At 52.2% G+C, this 21,226-nt stretch overlaps 1 protein-coding gene across 1 annotated transcript; it reads left to right on the top strand.

The window, feature by feature from the left end:
• Window positions 1-9,943: 9,943 nt before the first annotated feature.
• On the top strand, window positions 9,944-20,943 carry LOC132585915 (mRNA decay activator protein ZFP36L2-B-like). Its single transcript, XM_060257791.1, has 2 exons — window positions 9,944-9,997; window positions 20,059-20,943. The coding sequence occupies exons 1-2, from the start codon at window positions 9,944-9,946 to the stop codon at window positions 20,941-20,943; spliced, it is 939 nt and encodes a 312-aa protein (XP_060113774.1).
• The last annotated feature ends 283 nt before the right edge of the window (window positions 20,944-21,226 follow it).

Raw genomic sequence — 21,226 nt, 5'->3', positions numbered from 1 at the left:
TCTGACCTCAAGGTGGCAGCACCACATGGGGGATTATCACGTTGTGAAGTTCCCATAGTTCAGGGGTGGCCAACGGTAGCTCTCCAGATTTTTTTTTTGCCTACAACTCCCATCAGCCTCAGCCAGCATGGCCAATGGCTGGGGCTGATGGGAGTTGTAGGCAAAAAACATCTGAAGAGCTACCGTTGGCCGCCCCTGCCATTGGAGAATCAGGTGGCTGAGTCTTGTATTGGGAGATGCTTTTTATTTATTTTTTTAAAATGGTCTCCAGGGATGCCAGCTTTTGAACTGGGTGCCGGAGTTGCCTCTTGAAGAGGAGTTGAATTTGCAAGCGGTAATATTTTGCTCAATGCCATAACAATTTCCTCCACTGCTTTTTAAAAAATTTACTTCCTTGCTACCAAACTTTGCTTCCTTCCTTCTCCTCTCCTCCACTTTATCCTCGCAACAACCCTGTGAGGTAGGTTAGGCTGAGAGTGTGTGACTGGCCAAAGGTCACCCAGCAAGCTTGGTGGGGATTCGAACCCACGTCTCCAGATACTAATCTGGCACTTCTAACCGCTATGCCGAAGTGGGTCTCCTAGCACACTGGCATTGCGTAGCAGAGATCCAGGGGGTTGCAGGGTTTGGTTTCCCTGGCCAGCCAGCAACCCGATTCCTCTGTCTTATACAACATTCCCTGAAAGCAAAAAGCTAGCAGACCAGGGAGAAAAGTTCTACCCTGCCCCAAACTTCCTTCTGTGCTACAAAGCAGGAGTCGAGTGTGCCTTTAAGACCAACAAAGTTTTCTTCAGAATGTAAGCTTTCGTGTGCTCTAAGCACACTTCATCAGACGAGGAATCCGACACAGTGACCAGAGCTACATGTCGCTGGTATGCAGTGGTTTAGAATGCAAAATGGTACAGATTTAAGATCCAATGACAGAATAGTAAAATTAACAAATTGAGCGGACCTTTGGTCTGGGTAGCAAGAGCGTGAGAAAGCAATACTCTTTTCCAACTGGCCTTCGCTTAATGTGGATTTTAGTCTACTATATACGGCCATCATAAACTACCGAGGAGAACACTTAGAACACAGCACTGTAAATGTTAGTTTTAATTTTGATGGTTTTAATTATAATGGTTTTCATTAGCAAATTATATTGTACTGAGATGATGTTTTATATTGTAATTCGGTAATTGTTATATGTTGTGAGCCACCCTGAGCCTGCTTCGGCGGGGAGGGTGGGATATAAATAAATTATTATTATTATTATTATTATTATTATTATTATTATTATTATTATTATTATTATTATTATTATTATTATTATTATTACTATTACAGTAGTATGTCAAAATGTAAGAATGTCTGTCAATCACTCCATTACATAAGCCTGGGTCAAAAAGAGGGCATTTCTTTCTCAGACGTTTTTCCATCCAACAAATTCACCTTTTAACAGGTAACATACATATAGTTTGGCATTAGAAGAAAAATACATTAAGATATAGTAGAAGGTGAGCTTAGTATATGCAACGAGACAACCAGCCAATATCCCTAATTGAGTATGTCAATACAGCTAAAAGAGAAATACATTGGATAGAGATGTTCTTGTCCACCTAATTTACTGTTTAACATGTAATGCTGCTAATCCTTTGCAGCAGGCATTTTCTCCAGGTGAACTGTCGTATTACCAAGAGATCTCCAGTCACCACCTGGAGATGGTGCAATCCACAAAGAGAATCACGGCAATTGTAGGCAGAGAAATCCAAAGCACGAGGCTTTCCGTGAGAACCAGCCTCCGTACAACCCACAAACTCACCAAACGATTCAACAATTGCAAAAGCATATATTAGTTCATGATAGACCATCCAATTAGGCCTTAGCAAAATAGGGAACGTGTTTGCCAAGAATCAATCCAGTCTTGATAGCAATCAATGCTCAATTCATTCCAAGGAATCCTGGTGAAATAGTTGTGGAATGGATCAATGTCTCTCCATAGATGCAGCCAGCAATCCAAAAGGTTGAAAAGAACAAGGTCGTACTGGAACCCTCGTTTCGCACAGGCTTCTTCTTCGAGCTGCCCAAATCCTTTTTACAACATTTTCATACCCTGGGCAAAAAACACCATCCCTTTACACCATTGGAAAGCACTTGAATAGACCTCGTTCTTTTCAACCTTTTGGATAGCGATGCTTGCTATGAAGACCGGATTGATTCTTGGCGAACACATACCCTATTTTGCTAAGGACTAATTGGATGGTCTATCATGAACTAATATATGCTTTTGCAATCGTGGAATCGTTTGGTGAGTTTGTGGGTTGTTTGGAGGCTGGTATTCACAGAAAGCCTCGTGCTTTGGATTTCTCTGCTACCTGGAGGTTGGCAAGCCTGACTTATGCTCCGTGGGCGCTCTCTCCCTCTTCGTTCCGCTACTGAGAGGGAAGGGCAGGAAACAACTGTGGGAGTCGGGAGGTCCAAAACGAGAAGTGCCGACCCGCTAGAACGCCTACGTTTCGTCCTCACCGAAGCTGGCTGCGGTTACTGCCGGACAAGGGCCGTTGTGCCGAGTCCCCTTCTCCCCATCGCTAGTTCCTGGATGGATGGAGCCCCCCAGCCAGGTGGGCGATCTTGCCAGCCCCACGCTTCCTGATTCCAGGAAATCGGGGCTTTCAGGGCGGCCGGCTGAGGAACCAAACGGCCCTTCGGTGGCTCTTGGGGAAGCCGCAGCCCAACTGCTGCTTTGGGGCCCACAGGAGACACCTGGTCGTCCCAGCCTAACCCCCTCCGCCGTTCGGAGAAACTTCCCTCTCCGCTCTGGCTTGGCCGGATTCCAGCAACAATGGAGGCGGCAGGCAGGCAACACTGGGTGGAAGGGGCCATTTGCCTCCTCTTCATCGCTCTCTGGCGACTGCGATCACACACCCTAAATCCTGCACTTTCAATCCACTTTCAATGAGCTTTCCAACTGGGTTTGAACCTGGCTGTGATCCCTGTTCATCTCAACCCTGCGAAATGTGCTGGGCCTTCTCTGCTGTGGCCCCCACCTTGTGAAAAATCCAGTTGGAAAGTGCACCGAAAGTGAGTTGAAAGTACCTGACCTGAGTAGCCCAGGCAAGCCTGATCTCGTCAGATCTCAGAAACTAACAGGGTTGACTCTGGCAAGTACTTGGGATGGGAGACCTCCTTGGAATATCAGAACTGAAGGCAGGGGCAGGCTCTATTCAGCCACCAGTAGGGGCCAGTCACCAGAGATCAACATAATAATAATAATAATAATAATATTTTATTTTTATATCCCGCCCTCCCCGCCAGGCGGGCTCAGGGCGGCTAACAGGCACGGGAATCCCATGATTCTTATTGGACAGTATAACAGACATGGGAGTCCCATGATTCATAAAACATAATAATTTGACATTAATTACAAATAGTTATTTAAAATACATAAAAACAAATAAAATATAATAAGATATATTAAGGTAGGTGCTAGAATGATGTAATCCAGATGTATTTAGGATGGCTAAATATCTGTTCATTCGTTGATCCGGTTCTATATCAATTCAATTACCACATGTTGTCTCAAATGCCAACTGAAAGAGAAATGTTTTGCAAGCCCTGCGGAATTGGTTCAGGTCCCGCAGGGCTCGCACCATCTCTGGTAGATCGTTCCACCAACGAGGGGCTATCACCGAGAAGGCCTGCTCCCTAGTGGCCTTCAACCTAACTTCTCTTGGCCCAGGGATTGTTAGTAAGTTCTGGGAACCAGATCTCAGTGCTCTCCGGGGTACATACGGGGAGAGGCGGTCCTTTAGGTAGGCAGGTCCTCGGCCATATAGGACTTTAAAGGTGATAACCAGCACCTTATATCGGACACGGTAGACAACCGGCAGCCAGTGCAAATTACGCAGCCCAGGCCGTGCAGGCTCCCACCGTGGTAGTCCCTCCAACAGCCTGGCCGCCGCGTTCTGGACTACCTGAAGCCTCCGTGTCCGGTACAAGGGCAGCCCCATGTAGAGGGCATTGCAGTAGTCTAACCTCGAAGTGACCGTTGCGTGGATCACAGTTGCTAGGTCGGCGCGCTCCAGGAAGGGAGCCAACTGCCTCGCCCTCTTAAGATGAAAGAAGGCGGATCTAGCAGTGGCAGCTACTTGGGCCTCCATTGATAGGGAGGACTCCAGTAGCACTCCCAGGCTCTTGACTTTGCGCACCGGTACCAGTGGCGCCCCGTCGAAGGCCGGTAGAATAGTCTCCCCTCCTGGCTCGCCGCGGCCCATGCAAAGGACCTCAGTCTTCGCCGGATTCAACTTCAGCCCGCTCAGCCTGAGCCAGTCAGCCACGGCTCGTAGTGCCCGGTCCAGGTTTGCTGGGACATCACCAGTCCGGTCGTCCATCAATAGATAGAGCTGGGTGTCATCTGCATATTGATGGCAACCCAGCCCATTCCTCCGTGCAATCTGGGCAAGGGGACGCATAAAGATGTTAAACAGCATCGGGGAGAGAACTGCTCCCTGAGGCACTCCACAATGAAGTGGGTATCTCTGAGACAGCTCCCCCCCAATTGCCACCCTTTGTCCCCGACCTTCAAGAAAGGAGGAGAGCCACTGTAAGGCTAGCCCCCGAATTCCTGCGTCGGCGAGGCGACGGGTCAGCAGCCGGTGGTCGACCATATCGAACGCCGCCGATAGGTCTAACAGCAGCAATACTGCCGAGCCGCCTCGATCCAGTTGCCGTCGGAGGTCATCCATGAGGGCGACCAGGACTGTTTCTGTCCCATGGCCCGGGCGGAAGCCGGACTGGCATGGGTCTAGGACGGAAGCGTCCTCCAGGAATTCCTGCAACTGCGCTGCCACGGCCCTCTCAATAATCTTGCCCAAAAAAGGCAGATTTGAGACCGGCCGGTAGTGTGCCAATTCGGCCGGGTCTGATGACGGTTTTTTCAAGAGAGGGCGGACCAATGCCTCTTTCAGAGGTGTTGGAAAGGCACCTTCTGAAAGGGATCGATTTATAATATCCCGTATAGGACATGCCTTCCAGGTGCATAAAAATGCACACACAAATAACAACAGCAACAAAACAAGGAAAGTGGCTTGAAAATGCATTATTTAGTGTGTGTGATCATGGCCTCCTCCCTGTGTTTCCCCCCCCATCTCAGATGGTTTCATCCCATCCTTGTTCCAACCAGCCCAGGTTCTCCTGTTGTATCTTCACAACAACCCTGTGAGGTAGGCGAGGCTGAGAAAGAGACCGAGTGTGTGCGTGTGCGGTGATCGGCCTGAGCCACTGGCAGCTGTATCACGTACAAGGCCCCTCCTGGCTGTGATCCCTGTTCATCTCAGCCCTGCAAAATGTGCTGGGCCTTCCCTGCTGTGGCCCCGCCTTGTGAAAGGAGGTCAGGAAGAATGCTCCCCCTCTCTTGGCTTTTCACAAAGTCTGCCAAACTGCACGATTCACAAGGGCTTTTTTGCACAGTACTGGGAAGAACAGCCGCAAAGGAGCTAGTCATAGGGTTGCCAGCCTCCAGGTGGGGCCTGGAGATCTTCTGGGTCTCCTAGGAGAAGACAGCAAGCTTTCAGCCTTTACCGCATTTTATTCACATGGAAGAATCCGCTCTGGCCTGAAGCTGAAATCTGCGCGACTCAGCGGAATTCTGCCCACCTCTGAGGTTTATATTTTGTTATGAACTAGAATATTTATACCAGGCCTTTCCATCATCGAGACGGCATCCCCTTTCTCTGCCCTGCCCCCAGCTTTCTACGCTCCAGAATTCAATAACAGACTCCTGGTTCTCCTCTACTCCAGTTTGGTGTAGTGGTTCAGTGCGCGGACTCTTATCTGGGAGAACCGGGTTTGATTTCCCGCTCCTCCACTTGCACCTGCTGGAATGGCTTTGAGTCAGGCATAGCTCTCGCAGAGCTGTCCTTGAAAGGGCAGCTTCTGTCAGAGCTCTCTCAGCCCCACCTACCTCACAGGGTGTCTGTTGTGGGGGGGAGGTAAAGAAGAGTGTGAGCCGCTCTGAGATTCAAAGTATAGGGTGGGATATAAATCCAACATCATCATCATCATCTTCTTCTTCTTCCTCTCAAAAGGTGGGTCCCCGGAGCGGCACCTGAAATTCCAGGAGGCTGACAGTGGTTCCAAGCTCCTTCCTCACATTTTCTCATTCCTCATTTGTAAACGGGGGTTGAGTCATTTTGGGGTGGTCCAAAGATGTGGCAGGGGGGCAGCTTGGCCCCGGTGGCACCCCGATTTGGAGCACAAGAACTGAACATATATCCCCCTGGAGAGCAGATTCCCCTGAATGTTGGGGGTGAATGATTTGGGGTGGTCCAAACTTTATTAAAGAGTCCCGTGGTGCAGAGTGGTAAAGCAGCAGTACTGCAGTCGGAGCCCTCTGCTCACGACCTGAGTTCGATCCCAGCAGAAGCTGGGTTTTCAGGTAGCTGGCTCCAGGTGGACTCAGCCTTCTATCCTTCCGAGGTCGGTCAAAGGAGTCCCCGGCTTGCTGGGGGAAAAGTGTAAATGACTGGGGAAGGCAATGGCAAACCACCCCATTAAAAATCTGCCATGAAAACATTGTGAAAGCAATGTCACCCCAGAGTCGAAAACGGCTGGTGCTTGCACAGGGGACCTTTCCTTTACCTTTTACCTTTAAACGTTATTAGAGGGTTCGGAGCTGTTCCATCGTCCACAATATTTTTTGCTTGCAAGGAAGGAACTTGGAAATGTAAATGGGGAAGTGGGAACCAACTTCAGCCTCCTTCAACTCCCACGCTTTGGGGAGGGGAATCCCAGGCACTGTGGGGCTGGGAACAATTGGGGTCTTCTTTTTTTTTTTGCAGGGGGGGGGGAGGTACAGGCTGATGGAATTTGCCATCTGTGTCGGGGAAGGGAGGAGGGGGGCCGAGGGGTGGATTACTCCGGTGTGAAAAGCCTCCTCCCCATTTTATAGAGATTAGGGGCAGAGCAGCCCCGCCGGGTTCAGCCCCATATGTCTTCCCCAGTCTACAAAGGAGAAACCAGCCCCCACCCTGCCGTGACCCCTGGGCCATAGCCCTCTGTTCCCCGGGCAACCAAGGAGCCAAAGTCTGTTAAAGGACTTATTGTAGGGACTTCGAGGGGGGGGGGCAGCGGGGAGAGCAGCTGTTTGGTCTTCTGACGTATGGATCCAGACAGGCCTCGCTTTTTGCCTTCTTCTTGGGTCCTTCCCAGAGCCCAACCGCATTTCTGCAGGCCGAAGAAGTCCCATCTGTGGAATAAACGGTGCAAAGGCATTGGCCGCATTTCTCCGCGTCCCTTTCGAGGAAAACTCCCCCCCCCCGAGAAGTCGTCCCACCAGCAGGACACGATCCTGGGGCCAACTCCCCACTGTGGAACCCGTCCCAGATTCCGTCTCTTCCAGAAACTGCGACGCGGCGGATCGGAAAGCCGTCCCAGCTGTTTTTTATTGATGGCAAACGAAAATAAGCAGAGCGAGGAATAACTTGGCGGGAAGCCGGTCGCATCCCACTGGCCTGATCCAACATGGCTTCTCTTACGCTCAGAAGGTCTCCTGGAGAATCCTTCGGCCTCGCCAGCGCGGTGTGGCAGGAGACATTTTGTAGACAAATAGGTGGTGGAGCTCATTAGCATAACTCATTAGCATATGCTGCTCCTCCCCCCCCCAGCTAAAAGCAACCTGACGCAAGAAAGGAGAGCCCCGGGCGAGCGAGGCCTGTTTGGGCTGGCTAGAGATCCAGCCAGCCCAAGCAGGCCTCGCTCGCCTGGGGCTCTCTTTGGCTGCCACCCCCCCACCCCAGTCAAAAGGCCAGCAAGCCACCCAACACCCGAAATCACATAAGAAGTGGAGAAAGGGTGGTGTGGGCTTCTCCAGGGTTTAGTGAAGGCTGCTGGGGGGCATGGCAAAGCCCCTGATGGATGGATGGATGGATGGATGGATGGATGGCTGCCCGCTCTCCTAATCCAGGGATTGTTATGCAGCTGCATCTTCGATTCAATGGACAAGGAAGGGGGGGAGGAGGAGGAGGGGGAACCCACAGAAAGGTTCAGGAGCTGCGCTCCTGTCAGCTCTTGATGAATTCAAGGCCTGAGTGTCAGACAGGATCAAGAGACCCGGGTTCGAATCCCTGCTTGTGCCACGGAAGCTCGCTGGGCGACCCTGAACCAGTCGCGTGCTCTCAGCCTGACCTTCCTCACAGGGTTGTTGTGTGGATAAAATGGAGGACAGGAGAAGAACCTAAACCGCTTTGGGTCCCCAGCAGGGGTGAAAGGTGCGGTATAAACGAGTTAAATGCATAATCTGAGGGTCTGCAGAAAACCCCAAAAGCCACTGCCGGTCAAGCAAACAATCCAGAACCAGCAGGAGTGAGGAATGGAGTTAGGGCTGCCATCTTTCGGGATGCCTGGAAGGTGTTCGCTAGGTGTCCCCCCCCCCCAAAACCTAGTGATGCTGGGGGGCAGTAATTCTGGGGATTTTTTTTCCTGTGCAAAGCTGGATGGATACTTGTAAAATGGTCTCCGGGTGCTCCAGATTTAATCTTTGGCATCCAGTACTTCCTGGAGATTTAAGTGAGCATTTGCCTCTTTAAAGCACTTCTTCAAGCCAAGTCAGCTGGCAGCTTCAATAATGCATTTAAAAGTTGCTTTCTTTCCACCTCTCCCTTCCTCTCCCACATCTATTTTCCTTCCTTCCTTCCTTCCTTCCTTCCTTCCTTCCTTCCTTCCTTCCTTCCTTCCTTCCTTCCTTCCTTTCTTCCCTCCCTCGTCTTTCAGCTCTCAAACATCTGACATTTGTTCTGTGTGGCTGTTACATTCAGCTAGTTTGGCCACCCCTGCTCTAGGGCCTTGTGCCTCACTGAGTTCCCTGTCCTCCCCAGACTCCATCTCTGGGAGTCTCCCACCCTGGATCTGGGAACCCTATCCCTCCCTCCCCACACACACCCCCTGCTGGTGACCATGTGGGACCTGGCAAATCCTAGTATTTCCCAGAGTTCTTTGCTATCTGTAGCTACAGACCCAAGCTGCCTAAGGAAGAAGCGCTCTGTGTGATTCAAAAGCCTGCATATGCAATCCTTCATTATAGGACCAAGGCTATAGGATTGCACAGCATCAAATTGGCTTTACAGACTTGCTTGGACAAATGATTGGGCCTTCAGTCTATCCTGCTCTATAGCTTATTGCACGTACAAACCTGCTTATGTAATTCCTGCATCGTTGGGTGCGTCATGTGAATACTTCCGTTCTTTCTGGTTGGTTCCAGACTTTTAAAATCTGAGGGAAGGAAAGGTCCCCTGCGCAAGCACCAGTCGTTTCTGACTCTGGGGTGACGTTGCTCTCACAACGTTTTCACGGCAGACTTTTGACGGGGTGGTTTGCCATTGCCTTCCCCAGTCATCTACTCTTCCCCCCCCCCCCAGCAAGCTGGGTTCTCATTTGACCGACCTCAGAAGGATGGAAGGCTGAATCAACCTCGAGCCGGCTACCTGAAAACCCAGCTTCCGCCGGGGATCGAACTCAGGTCATGTGCAGAGTTTAGGACTGCAGCTTTAACACTGTGCCACGGGGCACAGGTTATTGAACATCCCGTTTTGTAGATTGCTCCGGCTCACCCTGGGTAACCTGCCTCGAGACCCCGGAAGAAAGTCGGACGATAAAATAACGTAAATCGATTAAAATTAAAACTCAAATGCCTCCTTACCCTCTCTGTTTCAAACCCCTGCATCTCTGCCACCTTCCCATCTCCACCCCCCCAATCTCTTCACAGTCTTGGCCCCGCCTTTCCAATTGACCACACCCACTCTGGACCAGAAGGCGTGGCCACCTGGAGTCTCTCTGAGTTGGAAGCAGAACAGCACTTAAAGGACTGTCTGAGCGTCCCCCCTCCCCTCTCTTTCCCCGGCGATCCCCCTGCAGAGAAGAGATGAAGGTGGGAAACTGAGCGCTGGAGCGAGAGATTTCGGGAGAGAAGATGCCTTCGGATATCCTCAGCCCCTTTGTGGAGCTGGACGATGCACTGTGCAAGGTAAGTAAAGACTCCAGGAGGGCGAGGCTGCGTTGCCGTCTGTGTGTAGGCAGTTCCTTAGAAGAGAAGTTGGGTCTTTTGTCTTTTTCATCTGGAACTTCCCCTCCAAACCCCCCACCCCCACTCTTATACCTTTTTAAGAGTAGGTTTTGGCCGGGTTTCATTCTGGAGAATGCAAAAGGGGGAGGGGAGAGAGGAATAATGCTTTGCACGAGAAAAGTTATTTCAAACTAAATTTCCGTAGTAAAAACCGAGAACTTTTAAAGTTGCAGCCTGGAGGTTGCTGGGGGAGGTCATGCAGTCGGCCTGCCTGTTCCTGGGTGTGCAAACAGAGCTTGAAATGGGGGAGGCGGGGGGGGGGGGGTGTCCTGTCTATCGGGTCCTGGTATTTGGAAAAGGAAGCACCAGTCCTTTCTGACTCTGGGGTGACGTTGCTTTCACAACGTTTTCACGGCAGATTTTTTTGACGGGGTGGTTTGCCCTTGCCTTCCCCAGTCTTTTACGCTTTCCCCCTCAGCAAGCTGGGGACTCATTTGACCGACCTCGGAAGGATGGAAGGCTGAGTCAACCTCGAGCCGGCGACCTGAAAACCCAGCTTCCGCCAGGGATCGAACTCAGGTCGTGAGCAGAGCTTAGGACTGCAGCTTTTAACACTCTGCGCCACGGGGCTCTTAGCCATCCTGGAGAAGGCATTTCTGTCTTGAAACAACTTCTCCGAGCCAAGCCAGTCGGCGGCTTGGAGAATGCATTTAAATTTAAAATTAAAGAGAGCCTGAAATGAGGGAGGCGGAGGGGGTGTCCTGTCTATCGGGTTCTGGTATTTGAGGACCCTCCTTTTCTTGGGGGGGGGGGCGGATATTGAAAGCAGAGGGTCAAAAGGAGCAAGCCCCCGCACCTGTAGAGCTTTCCCCCCACACCTGTAGAGCTTTCCTCGGCAAACGCCTCTTTCCCAAATGTTAAGTGACCCAGATGGCAAAATATTTGGTTATTATTTTCACAGGATTCTCTGCCCTTGGGCTGGGCTTGGACAGCAGCGGAGGGGATAGATTTAGGGAGGGGGGGTTGCCGTGTCTGAAGCAACAGAACCACGTTTGAACAGGAGGCCCTTTTGAGACTGGGGGTAGTCAAACCGTGGCTCTTTCACACATATTGCGTGGCTCTCGAAGCCCCCACTGCCCTATTAGCCAGCATGGAGAAGGCATTTCTCCAAGCCAGTCGGCGGCTTGGAGAATGCGTTTAAAATTAAAGTTGTTTTCTTTCCACCTCCTCCCTCCCTCCCTTCGTCAGACATCTGACGTTCATGTCTTGTGGCTCTCTGACGTCCGACGTTGATTCTGTGCGGCTCTTACATGAAGCGAGTTTGGCCAGCCCTGATTAAGACCAACGAAGTTTGATTCTGGGGGTAAGCTTTCGTTCACTTCATCGGGTTTAGGAAGTGCGTGGAGACGAAAGCTTCTACCCAGATTTGAACTTTGTTGGTCTTAAAAGTGTCCCCTGAAAAGCAGTGGAGGGCAATAACTCCTGGGGAATCCAGTTGGAAATGCTTCTTTAAGGACGCTGCCAAACCCTGTTTTGTGGAAGCGCTTTCCAAAGGCAGACTGTGCCTTAGGGTTTTTAACCCTTGCTTTGTTTCTAGTTTCTTAAAAATCCTCTCTGGCTCGTTTCCTCCAGCGAGAAGGGCTTCCTGTATTCCGCACCTGAGACTGGCCCATTGCACCAGTTCCCTGGGCGGTTTCCTCTTTGGCTAATCTTAATTTCCAAAAATAGGGACTGGTTTATAGGGTTGCCAGCCAGATCCTCCCCACCCCCCCACCCCCCACCGCCACCAGCAGGGGCTGGGGGGGTAGGGTCGCCAGCTCCAGTTTGGTGAACTCTTGGAGATTTGAGGGTGGAGTTTGGGGAGGACCGGGACACGATGCCACACAGTCCACCCCTCCAAAGCTGCCCTGAGGGACTAATCTCTGTCATCTGGAGATGGGCCTTAATTCCAGGGGATTTCCAGGTCCCACCTGGAGGCTGGGATCCCTAGCTGGAATCAGAGTGACCCAGCCATTTGGGGCTAGGTATGAGAAAAGAAGAAGAAGACTGCAGATTTATACCCCGTCCTTCTCTCTGCACCAGAAACTCAGGGCGGCCTACAATCTCCTCTATCTTCTCCCCCCACAACAGACACCTTGTTTGGTGGGTGGGGCTGAGAGGGCTCTCCCGGCAGCTGCCCTTTCAAGCACAACCTCTGCCAGAGCTAAGGCTGACCCAAGGCCATTCCAGCAGCTCCGAGTGGAGGAGCAGGGAATCGAACCCGGTTCTCCCAGATAAGAGTCCGCACGCTTCACCACTGCACTAAACATTCTGCACAAGCTCAGAGACTCTAGCGTTTCAGTTGCTGGAACCTGGTGCTTCCATAGGGTCCTGGAAGGTAAATCAAACAGATCTGATTTCATGATTGCCTTTTTGATCATTTGACCCTGATAAAGTTCAATATAAAAGGGGGGGCAGGGGTCAGGAGCTGGAAGAGCTGTTGCAGTTTGCAGCGTTTCACACAAAAGAAGTCAGGCCCAATGGAAAACCCCCCAGTCCCCTCCCCCACCCCCGCATTGTCTACTTATGGCCTATTCAGAATTACAATACCCCCTGGGTGACTGTGTGGTTGCAAATTGTGGTGTGTTCCCCGTCAGATTTGGTGCTGATGCTAGACGACGGAGTTTGGCGTTCACTGAAACTGCATAGTGCGCAAAACGGGACTCGAGCCAGGCTGAAAACTCAGTTTGGGTCCGGCCAGGCAAAGTTTTCAGGGGTCGCTTTGCAGAAAAATAGGTGGCGGAGCTCATCCAGGGATTGTTATACAGCTGCACCTGCAATTTGGTGGACAAGGTGGGGAAGAGGAGGAGAAGGGGGAACCGTCAGAAAGGTTCAGGGCTGCTCTCCTCTGAGCTCCTGCTGAATCCTGAGGCCTGAAAGTTTTCTTCCAGGTATAAGCTTTCGTGTGCCTGCCCGCTTCTTTGCGAAAGCTTTTCCCCTGGAATAAATCATGCATGCGTAGAACTTTCCGAAAGGTGCCCCCCCCCCCCGTCTCAAACTTTGTTCTGCTGCCAATCCCCAGGCGGGCAGGGCAAACAAAGCACAAAGCTGCCATGATATTCAGCCTCCAAAAAAATGAATTAAACCAAGAGTCCAAAATTGTACAAAAGTACCAAATGTAATTGTTTTACGGTCAGTGAAGGCAATCCTTTTCAATCCCTCCAAGGAACGACATTTCATCAGGAACCCGATTCCTTCTTCTCAAGCAAATGAATGTCAGATGCAAGAAAACTGATAGTACAGTGTTATGCCGTCCGCAAGCCATAAGGCAACAGGATTGTACTTTTGTTCCTGTTTCGCGTCCGCTTCTTCAGACTGCACACACACAAAAAATTCATATACATGGCAATTAAAAATATTCACAAAATCACAAGATTACGTAAGTACATCAATTTCGTATTGTGTCCATCAGCTTGAAACATACCTTCTCACAATTAATATTCACATACTGGGTCAGAACGCCATAAATTTCAAACACAGAGTAACGCTCCAACAGTGGTAAGATTTTTGTGCAGTTTGAAGATGCTCACGCGAAACAGGAACAAAAGTACAATCCTGTTGATTTATGGCTTGCGGACGGCATAACACTGTACTATCAGTTTTCTTGCATCTGGCGTTCATTTGCTTGAGAAGAAGGAATTGGGTTCCTGATGAAATGTCGTTCCTTGGAGGGATTGAAAGGGATTGCCTTCACTGACCGTAAAACAATTATATTTGGTACTTTCGTATAATTTTGGATTCTTGGTTTAATTAATTTCTTTGGAGATTGAATATCACGGCAGCTTTATGCTTTGTTTCCCCTGTCTTTCTTCACCGGGATTCTCTACTTTGGTTACACAATCCCCAGGTGGGGGCAGGGAATCCCCCGGTTTGGAGGCCCCTCCCCCCGTTTCAGAAAGCGGGGGGAGGGGAGGGAAATGCCTGCTGGGAACTCTGTTGTTGTGTATGGAGTCTAATTCCCCTAGGAAATAATGGAGAATTGATCTGCAGGTATCTGGGGCTCGGCGGGGGTGGGGGGGTGCTATTTTTGAGGGAGAGGCACCAATTTTTTAGTATAGCATCCAGTGACTCTCACCAAAATATCCCCCAAGTTTCAAAAAGATCGGGCCAGTGGCCCAATTCTATGAGCCCCAAAAGAAGGTGCCCCTATCCTTCATTATTTCCTATGGAAGGAAGGCATTTTTAAAAAATGTGTGGTCCCTTTAAATGTGATAGCCAGAACTCCCATGGAATTCAATTCTGCTTGTCACACCCTTGCTCCTGGTGCCATCCCCAAAGTCTCCCGGCTCCACCCCCAAAGTCTCCTGGCTCCACCCCCAAAGTCCCCAGATATTTCTTGAGTTGGACTGGGCAACCCACCTGAAAACAACTCTGTCGGCCTTATCTTGCAAATGCATCAGAGGTTTTTTTTTAACGTACAGGAAATATTAGCAGCGCAGAGAGGAAGCGTTTGTGGCCGGCTGTGTTTGGGGTGGGGGGAGCAGAGGCCTCTGCCTGTATTGGCATGCAGCAGAGTGTGGAAATTTCCATTTAAATTGGCGGGGATTGGAGGGGGGAGGTTTGCTGGAGACGCCCGCCTCCTTTTCTTCCTGCTGTCTTCTGTCTGTTTCCTGGGCAACGGGAGTATTGACCTGTAACATATGTTCTCTCTGGGAGATAAAACCGGACTGACCCTGGTATAACAATTGGATACCAGGGGGTAGGGGAGGCAAGGATTTCGGAAAACTGGCTTCAGGTTCCTCCTCCCTCCATGACGTTTTCTGGGAGACCCCGGGGCTAGTCACCCTCTTTCAGCATGGCCTACTTTGCAGGGTTGTTGTGAGGACTCCGTTTTTGGAGAAGAAGGGTGGCATCGAAGCACGCCGGGGCCGATTTGCATCTGGGGTTTCCCCCTGCTTGTGAGCAGACCAGCTGTATCGCGCGCAGATGTGCTTCCTATCCAGAAATAGCCTGAGAGAGGCTTGTGCGGTGCTGGGGGACGCAAGGGACCTTTCACTTGTCAGCGGTAGCTAACCCCAGAGGGATGCTGTGAGAAGAGAGTTTGGGGAGGGTTTGTAGCTGGGCCCCAGAGCAAAGGGGGGGAGGGGTTGCACATGAGATTCCAAATGTGGATGTGCCATGGATATGAACATATGAAGCTGCCTTATACTGAATCAGACTTTTGGTCCATCAAAGTCAGTACTGTCTACTCAGACTGGCAACGGCTCTCCAGGGCCTCAAGCTGAGGTTTTTCACACCTACTTGCCTGGACCCTTTTTAGTTGGAGGTGCCGGGGATTGAACCTGGGACCTTCTGCTTACCAAGCAGATGCTCTACCACTGAGCCACTGTCCCTCCCCTAAGATAAGAACATAGGAGAAGCCATGTTGGATCAGGCCGATGGCCCATGCAGTCCAACACTCTGTGTCAGACAAAAACAAACAGGTGCCGTCAGGAGGTCCATCAGTGGGGCCAGGACACTAGAAGCCCTCCCACTGTGCCCCCCCCCCAAGCACCAAGAATACAGAGCATCACTGCTCCAGAAAGAGTTCTATCTATACCAGGGGTGTCAAACATGCGGCCTGGGGGCCAAATCAGGCCCTCAGAGGGCTCCTATCAGGCCCCCAAGCAACTGGCTGTCATCTGCTTCCTTCTCCCTCTCTCCTTCTTCCTTCTGAATTACAACTTGCTTTGCAAGGCTTGTTCAATCACACAGAGGTGGTACAGAGCAAAACCTGTTTTCTCTATTGGCTGAGGCTCCTCTATTGGGGAGGAAGGGGGGCGGAGGCAGAGCTTGTTTTTCCAGTCTCTCTCAATTGCAGAGCTACTGAACCAAGCCTCTCTTCCTTCTACTGGCTGAGGCTCCCCCCCCCCACAGTCCACTGGGGAAGGAAGGAAAGAGCCAGAGCTTCCTTTGCCCAGTTCCTTGGTTCCCATGGGAGAGAAACAAAGAAAGCACCTTTAAGACCAATGAGTACTAAAGTTTTAAGCATGTTTTAAGGGGTTTGTTTTTTTAAAGTATTTAATTGTGTTTGTCTGTGTCCTTTATGAAGTTTATATCTCTGCTGCCTAATCTTAAATAGGTACACACAAAGCCTGGCCCAACAAGGCCTCATTTATATCAGATCCGGCCCTCATAAGAAATGAGTTTGATATCCCAGATCTATACCTTGTGGCTAAGAGCCACTGATGGACCTCTGCTCCAGATGTTTCTCCAGTCCCCTCTTGAAGTTGGTTATGCTTGCAGCCGCCACCACATTGCTGCCCATTCACCAGTTTGGGGAGGTCCTCTTGGAGCTGCTCACAATCCGCCTTGAAGAAGAAGAAGATGATATTGGATTTATATCCCGCCCTCCACTCCGAAGAGTCTCAGAGCGGCTCACAATCTCCTTTCCCTTCCTCCCCCACAACAGACACCCTGTGAGGTAGATGAAGATATTGGATTTATATCCCGCCGTCCACTCCAAAGAGTCTCAGAGCGGCTCACAATCTCCTTTCCCTTCCTCCCCCACAACAGACACCCTGTGAGGTAGATGAAGATATTGGATTTATATCCCGCCCTCCACTCCGAAGAGTCTCAGAGCGGCTCACAATCTCCTTTCCCTTCCTCCCCCACAACAGACACCCTGTGAGGTAGATGAAGATATTGGATTTATATCTCGCCCTCCACTCCGAAGAGTCGCAGAGCGGCTCACAATCTCCTTTCCCTTCCTCCCCCACAACAGACACCCTGTGAGGTGGGTGGGGCTGAGAGGGCTCTCAGAGCTGCTGCCCTTTCAAGGACAACCTCTGCCAGAGCTATGGCTGACCCAAGGCCATTCCAGCAGGTGCAAGTAGAGGAGCGCGGAATCAAACCTGGTTCTCCCAGATAAGAGAGCTCCGGCTGACCCAAGGCCATTCCAGCAGGTGCAAGTGAAGGAGTGGGGAATCAAACCCGGTTCTCCCAGATAAGAGAGCTCTGGCTGACCCAAGGCCATTCCAGCAGCTGCAAGTAGAGGAGTGGGGAATCAAACCCGGTTCTCCCAGATAAGAGCTCCGGCTGACCCAAGGCCATCTCAGCAGATGCAAGTGGAGGAGTGGGGAATCAAACCCGGTTCTCCCCGATAAGAGCTCCGGCTGACCCAAGGCCATCTCAGCAGATGCAAGTAGAGGAGTGGGGAATCAAACCCGGTTCTCCCAGATAAGAGAGCTCCGGCTGACCCAAGGCCATCTCAGCAGATGCAAGTGGAGGAGTGGGGAATCAAACCTGGTTCTCCCAGATAAGAGCTCTGGCTGACCCAAGGCCATCTCAGCAGGTGCAAGTGGAGGAGTGGGGAATCAAACCCGACTCTCCCAGATAAGAGAGCTCTGGCTGACCCAAGGCCATTCCAGCAGCTGCAAGTGGAGGAGTGGGGAATCAAACCTGGTTCTCCCAGATAAGAGCTCCGGCTGACCCAAGGCCATCTCAGCAGATGCAAGTGGAGGAGTGGGGAATCAAACCTGGTTCTCCCAGATAAGAGCTCCGGCTGACCCAAGGCCATCTCAGCAGATGCAAGTGGAGGAGTGGGGAATCAAACCTGGTTCTCCCAGATAAGAGCTCCAGCTGACCCAAGGCCATCTCAGCAGGTGCAAGTAGAGGAGTGGGGAATCAAACCCGGTTCTCCCAGATAAGAGAGCTATGGCTGACGCAAGGCCATCTCAGCAGATGCAAGTGGAGGAGTGGGGAATCAAACCTGGTTCTCCCAGATAAGAGAGCTATGGCTGACCCAAGGCCATTCCAGCAGCTGCAAGTGGAGGAGTGGGGAATCAAACCTGGTTCTCCCAGATAAGAGAGCTATGGCTGACCCAAGGCCATTCCAGCAGCTGCAAGTGGAGGAGTGGGGAATCAAACCTGGTTCTCCCAGATAAGAGTCCGCACACTTCACCACTACACCAAACTGGCCTTGGTTTTCACCATCCTGAAACATTTTGTGCCATCTGCAAAACTTGGCCATGACCCTCGCACCCAGTTCCTGATTGTTTAAGAACTTTGGTTGCGGTGGTCACTGCATTGGGATGCCAGCCTCCAGGCGGGGCCTGGGGATCCCGCGGAATTCCCATCTCCAGATGACTGAGATCAGTTCCCTGGAGGAAATGGCTGCTTTGGAGGGAGGTCTCTTTGGCATTGGGCCCCACTGAAGTCCCTGTCTTCCCCAGCCTCCAGAAGTCAACCGTTTTGCTCTTAACAGTATCACTGAACGCAGACTCTGAAGATCAGCTGTAATTTCGGGCGATCTCCTTCCCCCGCCTGGAGGTTGGCAAACCCAGCATCTGAGAGCCAGTTTGCTGTAGTGGTTAAGTGTACTCTTATCTGGGAGAACCGGGTTTGATTTCCCATTCCTGCACTTGCAGCTGCTGGAATGGGCTTGGGTTAGCCAGAGCTCTCCCAGAGTTGTCCTTGAAAGGGCAGCTTCTGTCAGAGCTCTCTCAGCCCCACCTACCTCACAGAATGTCTGTTGTGGGGGGGGGATGTAAAGGAGATTGTGACCGCTCTGAAACCCTGAGATTCAGCGTATAGGGCGGGATATAAATCCAATATCTTATTATTATCCTTCTCCTCCTCCTTATCCTCCTTCTCCTTCTCCTCCTTCTCCTCCTCCTTCTCCCCCCCTCCTCCTTCTCCTCCTCCTTCTCCTCCCCCCCTCCTCCTTCTCCTCCTTCTTCTCTTTCTTCTTCTTCTTTCCTCATCACCTCCCAACTGGTGCTCTTGCATGTGTGAAGGAGGCCCAAGGGGTGGTCTCTCCCTCCCCGCTTTGCCTGGGCGGGGCTTTGAGATCCTGTCTTTGGCGGCCTGCTCTGGGGAGTGCTTCAGATGGGGGGGGGGCAGTCAGGCCGGCTGGTGAGCAGATGGGGGCTGCCCTCCTGGGTGAAGGCAGGGCAGGCTCTTCTGCAAGCTGTCTCCACCCGGGGATTTGCAGAAGGCTCGAGTGGTCGAGTGTCCTCCGCAGTTAGGACCCTGGGAGAGGACCAGGGTGTTTTGCTGGAGCTCAAAGGCCACCCCAGACCACGGGGCACAAACAATTAAGCCCCCCACTCTCCCCCCACAATGAGAGCAGGGCTGTCAGTTCTGGGTTGGGAGTGGGGTTGCCAGCCTCCAGGTGGGGCCTGGAGATCTCCCCCTTTTTGCAACGGATTTCCAGCTGGCAGAGATCAGCTCCCCTGGAGAAAATGGCTACTTGTGAAGGTGGACTCTAGGGCGTTGGACCATGCGAGGGTCCCTCCCCTCCCCAAACCCCGCCCTCTCCTGGCTCCGCCCCCAACGTCTCCAGGTATTTTCCAACCCAGACCTGGCAGCCCAACGTGGCTTATTTCATGCGTTCTTCTTCTGTTTCAGCCTGACAACAACCCTGCAGTGTAGGTGAGGCTGAGAGACAGCAACTGACCCAAGCTCCATAGCAGAGAGATTTGGGGGGGGGCAGATAGGGTTCCCAAGCTCCTGCCGGGGGTGGAGATCCCCCTCTGGGAGGGCCACAACCCACTGGCAGGGGGCAGGCCACCAGGGAGATCCTGAACCCCCAAGAGCCCCATCCCCATCCCCCAGACGTGACATCATCACGCCAGGAACGTAATGCCAGGGACACTCTAGGACTCACGCTAAAAACTCTACGGTACCATAGAGTTATCTCAAATCCTAGAGTGTTTCCAGTCTGATGCTCTAGGAATTGTGGTAAAACTCTATGGTACCATAGATTTGAATCCGTTGTTTTAAGTTGCCTCTCTTTATAATAACGATCATCATCAAACTGTATGATATAATGACATTGATCACTTATGCTAGTGTGTCCCTAAGCACAGAAAGAGATTTTTAAAGTGACATTAAAGAGATATTTAAGCGTAGCATACATGCACTGAATGTCCCATTTTCCTCTTTGATCCCACCTGAAGGTTGGCAACCCTAGAAGTGGCTAAACGTTGCCTTCTTTGTGGTGGCTCCCTTCCCCCCTTGTTTGCAAACCTTGACTGTCGTCCCCCTTCTTCCCCCTGCAGACTTTTTTGAGACTGAACGTGCAAGAGACTGCCCGGGTGGACGCCAGAACCCCTCCAGGATTCCAGCGGACCTTCTCAGCCTGCCCTGTCGCCCTCTCTGCATCCCGCACTCGTGACCTGGAGCGTCTGGACGATGCCTCCCTCGCCCCTCTGGTGGCCGCCGATGGGAGCGACCCGGCATGGCCCCTCCAGGGGGAATGGGCCCGGGACGCCCAGCTGCCCCGCACCAGCCTGCAACGCATCCCCTTCCGGGCGGACCGCTCGGTGAGCCTGATCGAGGGGTGCCGGGGCGAGGCCAAAGCCGTCTCGGCGCGCTACAAGACGGAGCTGTGCCGCACCTTCGAGGAGAGCGGCACCTGCAAGTACGGGGCCAAGTGCCAGTTCGCCCACGGGCCCGGGGAGCTGCGGGGGCTCAGCCGGCACCCCAAGTACAAAACGGAGCCGTGCCGTACCTTCCACACCTCCGGCATCTGCCCCTACGGCTCCCGCTGCCATTTCATCCACAACGCCGAGGAGCGCCGGCCCCCGCCCCGGGCCCCTCCACCGCTCCACCACAGCATCAGTGCCGGGGAGCCCTTCCCTTTGGCCTCCCCGCCGTCTCCGCCTCCTCCCCCCGCCTCTTGCACTCTCCGCCTCCCCAACGGGGCGGCCGCCTTCCCTTGCGACGCCCTTGGGTGCTCGCTCTGCAAGGCCCCACTCGGCTCCCCGGGGCCGTTCCCCTTCCCGGGGCTGCTGCTGCTCCAGAAGAGCCTCTCAGCCGATTCCCTCTCGGATCAGGAAGACTCGGGGAGCTCCGGGGCCAGCAGCGGCTCAGCATCTCCAGGCCTTGGGCCCCTCGGCCGGCGCCTCCCCATCTTCAGCCATCTCTCCACCTCCGATGACTGAAGGAAGGTTTTGAGGGGTGCAGGGAGAGGAGCGACTGAGAAGGGTCTTTCCCAGGGAGTTGAATAGGGTTGCCAATCCCCAGGTGGGGGCAGGGGATCCCCCGGTTTGGAGGCCCTCCCCCCGCTTCGGGGGAGGGAATCCTTGCTGGGCACGCCATTATTCCCTATGGAGACTGATTCCCATAGGGTATAATGGAGAATTGATTCCTGGGCCTCTGGGGCTCTGCAGGGGCTATCTTTTGAGATAGAGGCGCCAAACTTTCAGCATAGCATCCCGTGCCTCT

Source organism: Heteronotia binoei, chromosome 17, assembly GCF_032191835.1.
Source record: "Heteronotia binoei isolate CCM8104 ecotype False Entrance Well chromosome 17, APGP_CSIRO_Hbin_v1, whole genome shotgun sequence".
NCBI classification, from domain to species: Eukaryota; Metazoa; Chordata; class Lepidosauria; order Squamata; family Gekkonidae; genus Heteronotia; species Heteronotia binoei.
This window is presented reverse-complemented; position numbering and strand designations above follow the sequence as displayed.

What these genes read in the sequence shown, in the direction of transcription:
- LOC132585915 (XM_060257791.1), top strand. Translation starts at nt 9,944, where the DNA reads ATGCCTTCGGATATCCTCAGCCCCTTTGTGGAGCTGGACGATGCACTG. An exon ending in TGGACGATGCACTGTGCAAG is followed by an intron (nt 9,998 to 20,058) that starts GTAAGTAAAGAC and finishes TTCCCCCTGCAG; the next exon opens with ACTTTTTTGAGACTGAACGT.